Raw genomic sequence first — 15,424 nt, forward strand, 5'->3', positions numbered from 1 at the left:
CACTAGAGGAGCAGGGGTCTAAGGCAGTGCTGTGCCACTAGAGGAGCAGGGGTCTAAGGCAGTGCTGTGCCACTAGAGGAGCAGTGGTCTAAGGCAGTGCTGTGCCACTAGAGGAGCAGTGGTCTAAGGCAGTGCTGTGCCACTAGAGGAGCAGTGGTCTAAGGCAGTGCTGTGCCACTAGAGGAGCAGGGGTCTAAGGCAGTGCTGTGCCACTAGAGGAGCAGGGGTCTAAGGCAGTGCTGTGCCACTAGAGGAGCAGTGGTCTAAGGCAGTGCTGTGCCACTAGAGGAGCAGGGGTCTAAGGCAGTGCTGTGCCACTAGAGGAGCAGTGGTCTAAGGCAGTGCTGTGCCACTAGAGGAGCAGGGGTCTAAGGCAGTGCTGTGCCACTAGAGGAGCAGGGGTCTAAGGCAGTGCTGTGCCACTAGAGGAGCAGTGGTCTAAGGCAGTGCTGTGCCACTAGAGGAGCAGTGGTCTAAGGCAGTGCTGTGCCACTAGAGGAGCAGGGGTCTAAGGCAGTGCTGTGCCACTAGAGGGCAGGCAGTGGTGCCACTAGAGGAGCAGTGGGCAGTGCTGTGCCACTAGAGGAGCAGGGTCTAAGGCAGTGCTGTGCCACTAGAGGAGCAGTGGTCTAAGGCAGTGCTGTGCCACTAGAGGAGCAGTGGTCTAAGGCAGTGCTGTGCCACTAGAGGAGCAGGGGTCTAAGGCAGTGCTGTGCCACTAGAGGAGCAGGGGTCTAAGGCAGTGCTGTGCCACTAGAGGAGCAGTGGTCTAAGGCAGTGCTGTGCCACTAGAGGAGCAGGGGTCTAAGGCAGTGCTGTGCCACTAGAGGAGCAGTGGTCTAAGGCAGTGCTGTGCCACTAGAGGAGCAGGGGTCTAAGGCAGTGCTGTGCCACTAGAGGGCAGGGGTCTAAGGGGTCTAAGGCAGTGCTGTGCCACTAGAGGAGCAGGGTCTAAGGCAGTGCTGTGCCACTAGAGGAGCAGGGGTCTAAGGCAGTGCTGTGCCACTAGAGGAGCAGGGGTCTAAGGCAGTGCTGTGCCACTAGAGGAGCAGTGGTCTAAGGCAGTGCTGTGCCACTAGAGGAGCAGTGGTCTAAGGCAGTGCTGTGCCACTAGAGGAGCAGGGGTCTAAGGCAGTGCTGTGCCACTAGAGGAGCAGGGGTCTAAGGCAGTGCTGTGCCACTAGAGGAGCAGGGGTCTAAGGCAGTGCTGTGCCACTAGAGGAGCAGGGTCTAAGGCAGTGCTGTGCCACTAGAGGAGCAGTGGTCTAAGGCAGTGCTGTGCCACTAGAGGAGCAGGGTCTAAGGCAGTGCTGTGCCACTAGAGGAGCAGGGGTCTAAGGCAGTGCTGTGCCCACTAGGAGGAGCAGGGTCTAAGGCAGTGCTGTGCCACTAGAGGAGCAGGGGTCTAAGGCAGTGCTGTGCCACTAGAGGAGCAGTGGTCTAAGGCAGTGCTGTGCCACTAGAGGAGCAGGGGTCTAAGGCAGTGCTGTGCCACTAGAGGAGCAGGTCTAAGGCAGTGCTGTGCCACTAGAGGAGCAGGGTCTAAGGCAGTGCTGTGCCACTAGAGGAGCAGGGGTCTAAGGCAGTGCTGTGCCACTAGAGGAGCAGGGGTCTAAGGCAGTGCTGTGCCACTAGAGGAGCAGGGTCTAAGGCAGTGCTGTGCCACTAGAGGAGCAGGGGTCTAAGGCAGTGCTGTGCCACTAGAGGAGCAGGGGTCTAAGGCAGTGCTGTGCCACTAGAGGAGCAGGGTCTAAGGCAGTGCTGTGCCACTAGAGGAGCAGGGTCTAAGGCAGTGCTGTGCCACTAGAGGAGCAGTGGTCTAAGGCAGTGCTGTGCCACTAGAGGAGCAGGGGTCTAAGGCAGTGCTGTGCCACTAGAGGAGCAGGGGTCTAAGGCAGTGCTGTGCCACTAGAGGAGCAGGGTCTAAGGCAGTGCTGTGCCACTAGAGGAGCAGGGGTCTAAGGCAGTGCTGTGCCACTAGAGGAGCAGGGGTCTAAGGCAGTGCTGTGCCACTAGAGGAGCAGTGGTCTAGTGCTGCACTGCAGTGCTGTGCCACTAGAGGAGCAGTGGTCTAAGGCAGTGCTGTGCCACTAGAGGAGCAGGGTCTAAGGCAGTGCTGTGCCACTAGAGGAGCAGTGGTCTAAGGCAGTGCTGTGCCACTAGAGGAGCAGTGGTCTAAGGCAGTGCTGTGCCACTAGAGGAGCAGTGGTCTAAGGCAGTGCTGTGCCACTAGAGGAGCAGGGGTCTAAGGCAGTGCTGTGCCACTAGAGGAGCAGGGGTCTAAGGCAGTGCTGTGCCACTAGAGGAGCAGGGGTCTAAGGCAGTGCTGTGCCACTAGAGGAGCAGGGTCTAAGGCAGTGCTGTGCCACTAGAGGAGCAGGGTCTAAGGCAGTGCTGTGCCACTAGAAGGGGCAGTGCTGTGCCACTAGAGGAGCAGGGGGCTAAGGCAGTGCTGTGCCACTAGAGGAGCAGGGGTCTAAGGCAGTGCTGTGCCACTAGAGGAGCAGGGGTCTAAGGCAGTGCTGTGCCACTAGAGGAGCAGGGGTCTAAGGCAGTGCTGTGCCACTAGAGGAGCAGGGGTCTAAGGCAGTGCTGTGCCACTAGAGGAGCAGGGGTCTAAGGCAGTGGCCACTAGAGGAGCAGGGGTCTAAGGCAGTGCTGTGCCACTAGAGGAGCAGGGGTCTAAGGCAGTGCTGTGCCACTAGTGGAACAGGGGTCTAAGGCAGTGCTGTGCCACTAGAGGAGCAGGGGTCTAAGGCAGTGCTGTGCCACTAGAGGAGCAGGGGTCTAAGGCAGTGCTGTGCCACTAGAGGAGCAGTGGTCTAAGGCAGTGCTGTGCCACTAGAGGAGCAGGGGTCTAAGGCATCGCTGTGCCACTAGTGGAGCAGGGGTCTAAGGCAGTGCTGTGCCACTAGAGGAGCAGGGGTCTAAGGCAGTGCTGTGCCACTAGAGGAGCAGGGGTCTAAGGCAGTGCTGTGCCACTAGAGGAGCAGTGGTCTAAGGCAGTGCTAGCTGTGCCACTAGAGGAGCAGGGGTCTAAGGCAGTGCTGTGCCACTAGAGGAGCAGTGGTCTAAGGCAGTGCTGTGCCACTAGAGGAGCAGGGGTCTAAGGCAGTGCTGTGCCACTAGAGGAGCAGGGGTCTAAGGCAGTGCTGTGCCACTAGAGGAGCAGGGGTCTAAGGCAGTGCTGTGCCACTAGAGGAGCAGTGGTCTAAGGCAGTGCTAGCTGTGCCACTAGAGGAGCAGGGGTCTAAGGCAGTGCTGTGCCACTAGAGGAGCAGGGGTCTAAGGCAGTGCTGTGCCACTAGAGGAGCAGTGGTCTAAGGCAGTGCTAGCTGTGCCACTAGAGGAGCAGTGGTCTAAGGCAGTGCTAGCTGTGCCACTAGAGGAGCAGTGGTCTAAGGCAGTGCTAGCTGTGCCACTAGAGGAGCAGTGTTCTAAGGCAGTGCTAGCTGTGCCACTAGTGGAGCAGGGGTCTAAGGCAGTGCTAGCTGTGCCACTAGTGGAACAGGGGTCTAAGGCAGTGCTGTGCCACTAGTGGAGCAGGGGTCTAATGCAGCGCTAGCTGTGCCACTAGTGGAGCAGTGGTCTAAGGCTATTAGAGATCCTGGTTCGAGTCCAGGCTGTGTCGCAGCCGACTGCAACCAGGAGACCCATGGGGCGGCGCACAATTGGCCCAGCGTCGTCCGGGTTAGGGGAGGGTTTGGCCGGCAGGGATGTTCTTGTCCCATTGCGATTCCTGTGGTGGGCCGGGAGCAGTGCACGCTGACACGGTCGCCAGTTGTACTGTGTTTCCTCCGACACATTGGTGCGGCTGGCTTCCAGGTTAAGTGGGCATTGTGTCAAGAAGCACTCGACCTTCTCCTCTCCCGAGTCCCTATGAGAGTTGCAGCGATGGGACAAGACTGTAACTACCAATTGGATACCACGAAATTGGAAAAAAGGTGGCATTTTTAATAACAAAAAAAAGTTCATTTCTATAGTTTATTTTGGTATTTTGTGAGTACCCAGGTGGCTCATTTAACTGGGGTGATTGTATCCTTGTGAAATGTAAAATATAGAATAAGAGGGATGAGATGTGATGCATCTTTAACTTTCTCTTTCATTACACCCCCCTCACCCCCTCCCCCTCACCCTCCCCCTTCCTCAGATATTGCACAAAAGAATCCTCCAGCAAGCAGGATTCATACAGTTTGGACAGCTTCAGTTTCTCGAAGCGAAAGAACACTTCAGGACGGGTCAGTTGGACGTCCGGGAGTTGATCTCCCTCTACCCTCTCCTCCTCCCGGCCTCCTCCTCCTTCGCCCGCTGCCACCCGCCGCTCCACGGGTTCGCCGACCTCAACCAGCTGGCGCAGGGGGACCAGGACAAGGTCCAGAGGTGCAAGAGGTAAGAGACGTGGTCCTCTGTAGCTCAGTTGGCAGAGTATGATGATTGCAACCCCAATAATAGTTGGTTTGATTCCCAGGACCATCTGTATGTAAAATACAGAATAAAGTGGCTGCTAAATGGCTATTATTATTCTTATTATTCTTATTATTCTAGGTTCCTCATCACGTACCTGGGTGAGGTGCGAAGCACGGAGGGGGCTAACGGATGCCGGGAGGACGTGGACACGGCTCTGTTGAAGCTGTACGCTGAGCAGGACCACGAGAGTCTTCTGGACCTGCTGGCCTCCCCCAACGCCTGTTTACTGGCAGACAGCGCCCCCTGGCTAGAGAAACACCACAAGTGGGTACTGCAGCTAGCCTAGCGGGTACTGCAGCTAGCCTAGCGGGTACGGCAGCTAGCCTAGCGGGTACTGCAGCTAGCCTAGCGGGTACTGCAGCTAGCCTAGCGGGTACTGCAGCTAGCCTAGCCTAGCGGGTACGGCAGCTAGCCTTGCCTAGCGGGTACGGTAGCTAGCCTAGCCCAGCCGGTACGACAGCTAGCCTTGCCTAGCGGGTACGGCAGCTAGCCTTGCCTAGCGGGTACGGCAGCTAGCCTTGCCTAGCGGGTACGGTAGCTAGCCTAGCCCAGCCGGTACGACAGTTAGCCCAGACGGTACAGCAGCTAGCCTAGCCCAGCCGGTACGACAGCTAGCCCAGACGGTACGGCAGCTAGCCTAGCCCAGCCTGTACGACAGCTAGCCTAGCCCAGTCTAGTGGGCACTACTATAGTTAGCCTAGTGGGCACTAAGATATTACATTCAAAGTAGCCTGCTATGCTATTGCCTTTAAAGTGTGTAATGAGTGTTTTTTTTATGTTGGTTTATCTTTCTCCTGAACATCAGGTATTTTGCACTAGGCCTCCTCTACCATTATAACGGACAGGATGCAGCTGCTCTACAGGTAAACATGCTACTACTGTACACTACCTTAGTATGAACACGGTGACCGTACCACCATGGCTCTTTATATGGCAAATCAAATAAATCTAATCAAACCTGGCCACATCTTAAACGAATGCGTTTTGAGCACCTAGGATGAAAAGCCCTATAAATCCAATCCATTATCTTGATTATTAATTTAATATGAATTGTAATGAAATGTCTATGGGGTTGTAAGTTGCATCTCTCCTCTCCTCCTGTAGTTGTGGGTGCGGGTAGTGAATGGGGACCTTCAGGACTCTACCAGGTCTGACCTGTATGAGTACATTGTGGACTTCCTGGGTTTCTGTTCCAACCTGGACCTGGTGTGGAAATATGCGGACTGGGCCCTGCAGAGAGACCAGACGGTACGTTTCTGTCTGCGTTTCCAAATGGCACCTTAATCCCTATATTGTATACTACTTTTGACCAGGACCAGTTAGCACTGCCTTAGACCACTGCTCCTCTAGTGGCACAGCACTGCCTTAGACCACTGCTCCTCTAGTGGCACAGCACTGCCTTAGACCACTGCTCCTCTAGTGGCACAGCACTGCCTTAGACCCCTGCTCCTCTAGTGGCACAGCACTGCCTTAGACCACTGCTCCTCTAGTGGCACAGCACTGCCTTAGACCACTGCTCCTCTAGTGGCACAGCTAGCACTGCCTTAGACCCCTGCTCCTCTAGTGGCACAGCACTGCCTTAGACCCCTGCTCCTCTAGTGGCACAGCGATGCCTTAGACCCCTGCTCCTCTAGTGGCACTGCCTTAGACCCCTGCTCCTCTAGTGGCACAGCACTGCCTTAGACCCCTGCTCCTCTAGTGGCACAGCGATGCCTTAGACCCCTGCTCCTCTAGTGGCACAGCGATGCCTTAGACCACTGCTCCTCTAGTGGCACAGCGATGCCTTAGACCCCTGCTCCTCTAATGGCACAGCGATGCCTTAGACCCCTGCTCCTCTAGTGGCACAGCGATGCCTTAGACCCCTGCTCCTCTAATGGCACAGCGATGCCTTAGACCCCTGCTCCTCTAGTGGCACAGCACTGCCTTAGACCACTGCTCCTCTAGTGGCACAGCGATGCCTTAGACCCCTGCTCCTCTAGTGGCACAGCGATGCCTTAGACCCCTGCTCCTCTAGTGGCACAGCACTGCCTTAGACCCCTGCTCCTCTAATGGCACAGCACTGCCTTAGACCCCTGCTCCACTAGTGGCACAGCTAGCGATGCCTTAGACCACTGCTCCTCTAGTGGCACAGCGATGCCTTAGACCACTGCTCCTCTAGTGGCACAGCGATGCCTTAGACCCCTGCTCCTCTAGTGGCACAGCTAGCGATGCCTTAGACCCCTGCTCCTCTAGTGGCACAGCTAGCGATGCCTTAGACCCCTGCTCCTCTAGTGGCACAGCGATGCCTTAGACCACTGCTCCTCTAGTGGCACAGCTAGCGATGCCTTAGACCACTGCTCCTCTAGTGGCACAGCTAGCGATGCCTTAGACCACTGCTCCTCTAGTGGCACAGCTAGCGATGCCTTAGACCACTGCTCCTCTAGTGGCACAGCGATGCCTTAGACCACTGCTCCTCTAGTGGCACAGCGATGCCTTAGACCCCTGCTCCTCTAGTGGCACAGCACTGCCTTAGACCACTGCTCCTCTAGTGGCACAGCACTACCTTAGACCCCTGCTCCTCTAGTGGCACAGCGATGCCTTAGACCCCTGCTCCTCTAGTGGCACAGCTAGCACTGCCTTAATCCCTATATTGTATACTACTTTTGACCAGGGCCCTATATTGTGTACTACTTTTGACCAGGGCCCTAAGTTCTAGCAGAAACTAAGTAATGATGTCGACTGCCGGCCATTTTGGATATACCCGTAGGAGTAAAGAAGACTCTAATTCTATAGGTGTTTATCTGTGGTCTCTCTAGATAGGGGTGCAGATCTTCACCAGGAGGCCGGTGGGTCAGGACCAGGTTAAGGAGCAGAAGGACCAGGTGAACCCAGACGACGTCATCACGTACCTGGGGAAACACAGCCAGGCTCTGCTGCTCTACCTGGAACACCTGGTGCTGGGCCGACGGATACAGGTCAGAACATACACAGGACTTCAGAACATATTCCATACTCCACGATTTACCTCCTTGAACTTCCCCTGGCGCTTGGTCTTTACTTCTCTCTCTGTCTGTCTCTCTCTCTCTCTGCCTCTCTCTCTCTCTCTCTCTCTGTGTCTCTCTCTCTGTGTCTCTCTCTGTCTCTCTCTGTCTCTCTCTCTGTGTCTCTCTCTGTCTCTCTCTCTGTCTCTCTCTGTGTCTCTCTCTGTGTCTCTCTCTCTGTCTCTCTCTCTGTCTCTCTCTCTGTCTCTCTCTCTGTGTCTGTGTCTGTCTCTCTGTCTCTCTCTCTGTCTCTCTCTCTGTGTCTCTCTCTCTGCCTCTCTGTCTACTTGATAGAGAAATTCTAAATTACTCTATGCTTTAATTGCCAAAACCAATTTCACACTCGTTTCTATTCATTAATGAGGTGTAAGTTCATTAATTATGCATGAAGTAGATCGAGACCAGTCTTAAAAGCCAGGTAAAGAGCGTTTAATTCCAGAGAGTACTAAATGCTTACACACATTACCACAGGTTATAAACTGAAAATGACGTCAGCGTTTTCCAAACGTTCCGTTTCACAAACAGAGGGCCCCTCTAATTCTCAAGCCTCCGCGTTATCAGCACGAAGTCAAGGCCAGTCAGCATAAATCAACATTCCCGACCATTTTGGAGATGGTCCGTTCCCACCACCTGGAGATTTGTACAACTGAATGAACTTAAAGAACAGACCTTCATTGTTACTAAACTTCCTGACTACATTATATACAATTGTGAAAGGGAGCAAGAGGGACAGTACATTATAGCATTTGGACTAGTCAGTTTCTGATTGGAATGTATACATAATTAGTCATTTCAAACATATTTTCCTCTATCACTACTGTATGTAACTCTCTGTCTCTCTCTCTGTCTACTGTATGTAACTCTCTGTCTCTCTCTCTGCCTCTCTGTCTACTGTATGTAACTCTCTGTCTCTCTCTCTGCCTCTCTGTCTACTGTGTGTAACTCTCTGTCTCTCTCTCTGCCTCTCTGTCTACTGTGTGTAACTCTCTGTCTCTCTCTCTGCCTCTCTGTCTACTGTATGTAACTCTCTGTCTCTCTCTCTGTCTACTGTATGTAACTCTCTGTCTCTCTCTCTGTCTACTGTATGTAACTCTCTGTCTCTCTCTCTGTCTACTGTATGTAACTCTCTGTCTCTCTCTCTGTCTACTGTATGTAACTCTGTCTCTCTCTCTGTCTACTGTATGTAACTCTCTGTCTCTCTCTCTGTCTACTGTATGTAACTCTCTCTCTCTCTCTGTCTACTGTATGTAACTCTCTGTCTCTCTCTCTGTCTACTGTATGTAACTCTCTGTCTCTCTCTCTGCCTCTCTGTCTACTGTATGTAACTCTCTGTCTCTCTCTCTGCCTCTCTGTCTACTGTGTGTAACTCTCTGTCTCTCTCTCTGCCTCTCTGTCTACTGTATGTAACTCTCTGTCTCTCTGTAGAAAGAGAAGCTCCACACCCACCTGGCAGTGCAGTACACAGACAGAGTCCTGTCTCTCCTGTCTCAGTCCCCCCCAGTGGACCAACAGGTGTCTGTAGCCCGGGACAAACTCCAGCTCCTCCTCAGGGAGTCCAGCCTGTACCGCGTCCAACTACTACTGGGTGAGCTGTCCATTGTCATTGTGTCCCAAATTACACCCTATTCCGTATCCAGTGCACAGGGCTCAGGTCAAAAGTAGTGCACTACATCAGGAATGGGGTGTAATTTTGGATGTGGCCAATGTTGTTGATTTCCACGTTTTTAAACAATATTTTAGTTTGATCTCGTCCAGTTGAAGTATTGTTACTGTTTAAACATGAGATGATACCAATACACTACATTTAGTTTCCTGGCAGAATAATGGGGTCCTCCAAAAAGGACAGAATGTCTATAACCTGCTATAACCCTGGTTTTATCCACGATGACGTGGTTATAACCTGCTATAACCCTGGTTTTATCCACGATGACGTGGTTATAACCTGCTATAACCCTGGTCTTATCCACGATGACGTGGTTATAACCTGCTATAACCCTGGTTTTATCCACGATGACGTGGTTATAACCTGCTATAACCCTGGTTTTATCCACAGAATAATGGGGTCACTCCAAAAAGGACGTGGTTATAACCTGCTATAACCCTGGTTTTATCCACGATGACGTGGTTATAACCTGCTATAACCCTGGTTTTATCCACGATGACGTGGTTATAACCTGCTATAACCCTGGTTTTATCCACGATGACGTGGTTATAACCTGCTATAACCCTGGTTTTATTGCTATAACCCGTGGTTATAACCTGCTATAACCCTGGTTTTATCCACGATGACGTGGTTATAACCTGCTATAACCCTGGTCTTATCCACGATGACGTGGTTATAACCTGCTATAACCCTGGTTGTCTCCACGATGACGTGGTTATAACCTACTATAACCCTGGTCTTATCCACGATGACGTGGTTATAACCTGCTATAACCCTGGTTTATCCACGATGACGTGGTTATAACCTACTATAACCCTGGTTGTATTCATGACGTGGTTATAACCTGCTATAACCCTGGTTTTATCCACGATGACGTGGTTATAACCTGCTATAACCCTGGTCTTATCCACGATGACGTGGTTATAACCTGCTATAACCCTGGTCTTATCCACGATGACGTGGTTATAACCTACTATAACCCTGGTTGTATTCATGACGTGGTTATAACCTGCTATAACCCTAGTTTTATCCACGATGACGTGGTTATAACCTGCTATAACCCTAGTTTTATCCACGATGACGTGGTTATAACCTGCTATAACCCTGGTCTTATCCACGATGACGTGGTTATAACCTGCTATAACCCTGGTCTTAACCTGCGTGGTTATAACCCTGGTTTATCCACGATGACGTGGTTATAACCTACTATAACCCTGGTTGTATTCATGACGTGGTTATAACCTGCTATAACCCTGGTTTTATCCACGATGACGTGGTTATAACCTGCTATAACCCTGGTCTTATCCACGATGACGTGGTTATAACCTGCTATAATCCTGGTCTTATCCACGATGACGTGGTTATAACCTACTATAACCCTGGTTTTATCCACGATGACGTGGTTATAACTTACTATAACCCTGGTTGTATCCATGATGACGTGGTTATAACCTGCTATAACCCTGGTTGTATCCATGATGACAAGGTTATAACCTGCTATAATCCTGGTTTTATCCATGATAAAGTGGTTATAACCTGCTATAACCCTGGTTTTATCCATGATAATGTGGTTATAACCTGCTATAACCCTGGTCTATCCACTATGACATGGTTATAACCTACTATAACACTGGTTTTATCCACGATGACGTGGTTATAACCTACTATAACCTATGGCTCTGTCTCCCCCTCCCTCCCTCAGGTAAGATCCAGGAATGTGACCAGTTGTTTCTGGAGAGAGCCACGCTCCACGGGAAACTAGAGGAGCACGATAAGGCGTTACACATCCTGGTGCACCAGCTCAAAGACTTCCCCGCTGCGGAGGCCTACTGCGTGTGGGGTTCCGCCTCCCGGGACCCGGCCTACCAGCAGAGCCTCTTCCACCTCCTCCTGGGGGTCTATCTGGACCGGGACATTCCCAGTAGTACTGTCACCGGGGAGCTGGAGATGGCAGCGGTGGACCTGTTAAACCGGCACGGGGAGGTGTTCGACGCTGTGCGCGTGCTGGACCTGCTTCCTGAAGGCTGGTCCCTGCAGCTGCTTCGCCCGTTCCTCGGACGCGCCCTGCGGGGGAGTATGCACGCCTGCCGCACCTCCCAGGTTGCACTGGGGCTGGCGAGGTCAGAGAACATACAGCTGCAGCACGACAGGGTGAGATTGGAACGACGCGACACACACACGTCAAACACACACAAAATCAAATCACATTTTTTTTGGTCACATACACGTGTTCAGCAGATGTTATTGCGGGTGTAGCGAAATGCTTGTGTTTCTAGCTCCAACAGTGCAGTAATATATCCCCATTCACAACAACACACACACACACAACTCTGTATGTTTACGACAAAGCTCTCCTGATTTTAACTCTTTGTAATTGCTCCTACGTTCTGCTGAGTCGTGATGAAGGTGAGATGTAACTGTGGCCTTGTTGTCGTGTCATCAGTTGAAGCAGAGGAGGAGCCCAGTCCTGGTATCACAGAAGAAGGGGTGTGTTCTGTGCCACAACACCTTCAGCGAGCCGGACTGTGTGTGTCTTCCAGGAGGCGTGCCCGTACACACACACTGTGCCGCCCAGAGGGTGGTACGAGACTCGCCCACCAGGAGACAACTAGCCAATAGCAACAACCACACATGAAGCCCCTTGACCACCATCACCACCCAAGCCTCGCCCAGAGCCAGTGTGATGGGAGGAGCCTAGCAGCAGCCCGGGCTGTGATTGGTTGCGTCTGGGGGGGGGGGGGTCACATCAGATGATGACTATGGGGGATAAAAGCACAGAGGTTACCATGGCTACCGTGGTCTAGCGTAGTGGGAGTAGTCCTGGAGCATACTCAGAAACACAGAGCTGACCACACTTCTCTACTGTGTGTGTGTGTGTGTGTGTGTGTGTGTGTGTGTGTGTGTGTGTGTGTGTGTGTGGGAAGGAAGGTATTTATTCCAGTGCCACCATGCATAAACAACAGGGAGACTGATGACCGACTGAGTTGTGAATGAAGTTCTACAACAAGACCTTAACTCCACATCCATCTATAATGACTTTAACATTGAAGTGAAACCTACAGTCTGTCCTGGTCTAGAGCTGAACCCCTCCTCTGCTCTGTCCTGGTCTAGTGCTGAACCCCTCCTCTGCTCTGTCCTGGTCTAGTGCTGAACCCCTCCTCTGTTCTGTCCTGGTCTAGTGCTGAACCCCTCCTCTGTTATGTCCTGGTCTAGTGCTGAACCCCTCTGCTCTGTCCTGGTCTAGTGCTGAACCCCTCCTCTGCTCTGTCCTGGTCTAGTGCTGAACCCCTCCTCTGTTATGTCCTGGTCTAGTGCTGAACCCCTCCTCTGTTATGTCTGTCCTGGTCTAGTGCTGAACCCCTCCTCTGTTATGTCTGTCCTGGTCTAGTGCTGAACCCCTCCTCTGTTATGTCTGTCCTGGTCTAGTGCTGAACCCCTCCTCTGTTATGTCTGTCCTGGTCTAGTGCTGAACCCCTCCTCTGTTATGTCTGTCCTGGTCTAGTGCTGAACCCCTCCTCTGTTATGTCTGTCCTGGTCTAGTGCTGAACCCCTCCTCTGTTATGTCTGTCCTGGTCTAGTGCTGAACCCCTCCTCTGTTATGTCTGTCCTGGTCTAGTGCTGAACCCCTCCTCTGTTATGTCTGTCCTGGTCTAGTGCTGAACCCCTCCTCTGTTATGTCTGTCCTGGTCTAGTGCTGAACCCCTCCTCTGTTATGTCTGTCCTGGTCTAGTGCTGAACCCCTCCTCTGTTATGTCTGTCCTGGTCTAGTGCTGAACCCCTCCTCTGTTATGTCTGTCCTGGTCTAGTGCTGAACCCCTCCTCTGTTATGTCTGTCCTGGTCTAGTGCTGAACCCCTCCTCTGTTATGTCTGTCCTGGTCTAGTGCTGAACCCCTCCTCTGTTATGTCCTGGTCTAAATGCTGAACCCCTCCTCTGTTATGTCTGTCCTGATCCTCTGTTATGTCTGTCCTGGTCTAGTGCTGAACCCCTCCTCTGTTATGTCTGTCCTGGTCTAGTGCTGAACCCCTCTGCTATGTCTGTCCTGGCCCAAACCTGAGATGAGCTTGAGTCTATCCCTGGGGAGGGTCTTACTGCAGAACACAGTACAAGCAGACCAGTTAGACATCTCCTCCTTCACTACAGTGGCTCCTCTCTGCTGCTGGTATCTGAGACTGAACTTGAAGACGATGATTCCCCAGTGAGGCTGTGTTCACAGCCAGGAGAGTTCCTAATTGTTGCTAAATGTTCTGCTGTGTTGCACACACTCTCTCTCACCCCTCCAACCTGCTCCCCTACCCGAACATTGTGTCCACACTACTTAAGAACTGTCTCTCTGCCTTCAAGCAAAAAAAAACAATGGTTTGGTTTTCACTTTGCTAACCAAGGTGGGGTTGAAACATCCAGCTATCCTGATGCTAGCTGGTTTCAGCTCTGACCAGGGCCGTATTCATTAGGCACCAAACTGAAGTAAACGTGATCGGGACTAGCTGAGCCATCTCGAAAAACAAACTTGTTTTCCTTTTCCACTGCGAAACATTTTGCTTCGGTGTTCCCTGATGAACATGACCCAGCTCTATGGGATGTGAAATGCTAAAACACTGAACAGAAGAATTGGCTAATGTTTCACTAACCAAGCAAACGTTTAACCTGATCCCAGATCTGTTCGTGCTCATGCCAACTTCATTGCTATTAGTCAAGCCAATTATTTTTGGCATGACTATGAGTGACAAGGAGTTGTCATGGTGACCCAAACAGACTGGCACTCAGGCTAAGCTATGTCCTATTTATAGAGTTCTCGGCTTTGTATCTGTCCCATTATGGCATCAGTGACAGCATGAGCAGCACCATTGAGGCTATCACCATTTTAAAGTAGTACATTTTCTTCTTTTTTTTTTATGTTTGAGAAAGTGTATCGCTAATATTAGTGATTTACCTCCACCTGCATTGCCCGGGGTCTTGAACCAAATCTTATCGTTCATTTGTTGTGGCCACTACAAGGCTTTAATGTAGCTTAAAGCCATTTACAAAACTAAGCAAACCAATTTGAAGAAGACAATGCTTTGATCATTGACCGATCGCTCCCAACTCATAGGAATCGCTGTCCAGTTGACTACTTTAAAATGGTGGAAGTGCTCCGTGGCAAAGTCCATGCAAATAGTGTTATTTCCAAGTACTGATCTCTCTCCATCTCTAAGGTCCCAGTTCATGTCGATCAGTGAACAACATGATTGTGGGTCGAACAAAGCAAGAAATCAGCCTTTTTATTAACACATTGATTTACAGGGAATCCTTCAATTATGCAAATTAGCCGGTAAAATATCATTTGTTTTTTGTGCCGACGCGTTAAAACCAGATGAGCGTTTTGTGAACAGTAAAAGGGAAAATGCATTGCAATGCAGTCAGTCTGTCTGTTTAAATGCTTTAGTTGTTTTGTTCTCACCCTGCTTGCAATGTTTATAGCAAACTGATTTGTCTGTCAAAAAAACTATTTTGACTTTTTAAAATGTGTGAAATGTCAAACTTTTTGATGGATTTTGCAATAGACCATTTGATGAGCACAGACTAAGTGAAACTCCTCTTTTACACACACACACACACACACACACACTTCCTTCTCTGTTCTTCTTCTCTGATATCCAGTTTGTTTCTCTGTTGGTGAAGGGTGTTGTGTCTGTCTGTTTCTCAGGTGGCACACTATTCCCTATATAATACACTACATTTGACCAGGACCTCTAGCTGTTTGGGATGCACCCTATTCCCTATATAATACACTACATTTGACCAGGACCTCTGGCCATTTGGGATGCACCCTATTCCCTATATAATACACTACATTTGACCAGGACCTCTAGCTGTTTGGGATGCACCCTATTCCCTATATAATACACCTCATTTGACCAGGACCTCTAGCCGTTTGGGATGCACTCTATTCCCTATATAATACACTACATTTGACCAGGACCTCTAGCTGTTTGGGATGCACCCTATTCCCTATATAATACACTACATTTGACCAGGACCTCTGGCCATTTGGGATGCACACTATTCCCTATATAATACACTACATTTGACCAGGACCTCTGGCCATTTGGGATGCACCCTATTCCCTATATAATACACTATATTTTACCAGGACCTCTGGCCGTTTGGGATGCACTCTATTCCCTATATAATACACTACATTTGACCAGGACCTCTGGCCATTTGGGATGCACCCTATTCCCTATATAATACACTACATTTGACCAGGACCTCTGGCCATTTGGGATGCACCC

General features: G+C 51.0%; 1 protein-coding gene across 3 annotated transcripts in view; it reads left to right on the forward strand.

Moving 5' to 3' along the window:
* The window catches only part of tgfbrap1 (transforming growth factor, beta receptor associated protein 1), a 33,466-nt gene extending 18,755 nt beyond the window's left edge, over positions 1-14,711 (forward strand). For all 3 annotated transcript variants that reach the window (XM_065022577.1, XM_065022578.1, XM_065022580.1), the window contains exons 5-12: positions 4,151-4,389; positions 4,546-4,731; positions 5,273-5,330; positions 5,572-5,715; positions 7,263-7,421; positions 8,913-9,072; positions 10,853-11,301; positions 11,594-14,711. In XM_065022577.1, coding sequence (XP_064878649.1) covers positions 4,151-4,389; positions 4,546-4,731; positions 5,273-5,330; positions 5,572-5,715; positions 7,263-7,421; positions 8,913-9,072; positions 10,853-11,301; positions 11,594-11,785 — 1,587 coding nt within the window. In that variant the 3' untranslated portion in view covers positions 11,786-14,711. The remainder of the gene's footprint in view (positions 1-4,150; positions 4,390-4,545; positions 4,732-5,272; positions 5,331-5,571; positions 5,716-7,262; positions 7,422-8,912; positions 9,073-10,852; positions 11,302-11,593) is intronic.
* Positions 14,712-15,424: the final 713 nt, after the last annotated feature.

This window comes from Oncorhynchus nerka, linkage group LG2 (genome assembly GCF_034236695.1).
Source record: "Oncorhynchus nerka isolate Pitt River linkage group LG2, Oner_Uvic_2.0, whole genome shotgun sequence".
Lineage (NCBI taxonomy): Eukaryota > Metazoa > Chordata > Actinopteri > Salmoniformes > Salmonidae > Oncorhynchus > Oncorhynchus nerka.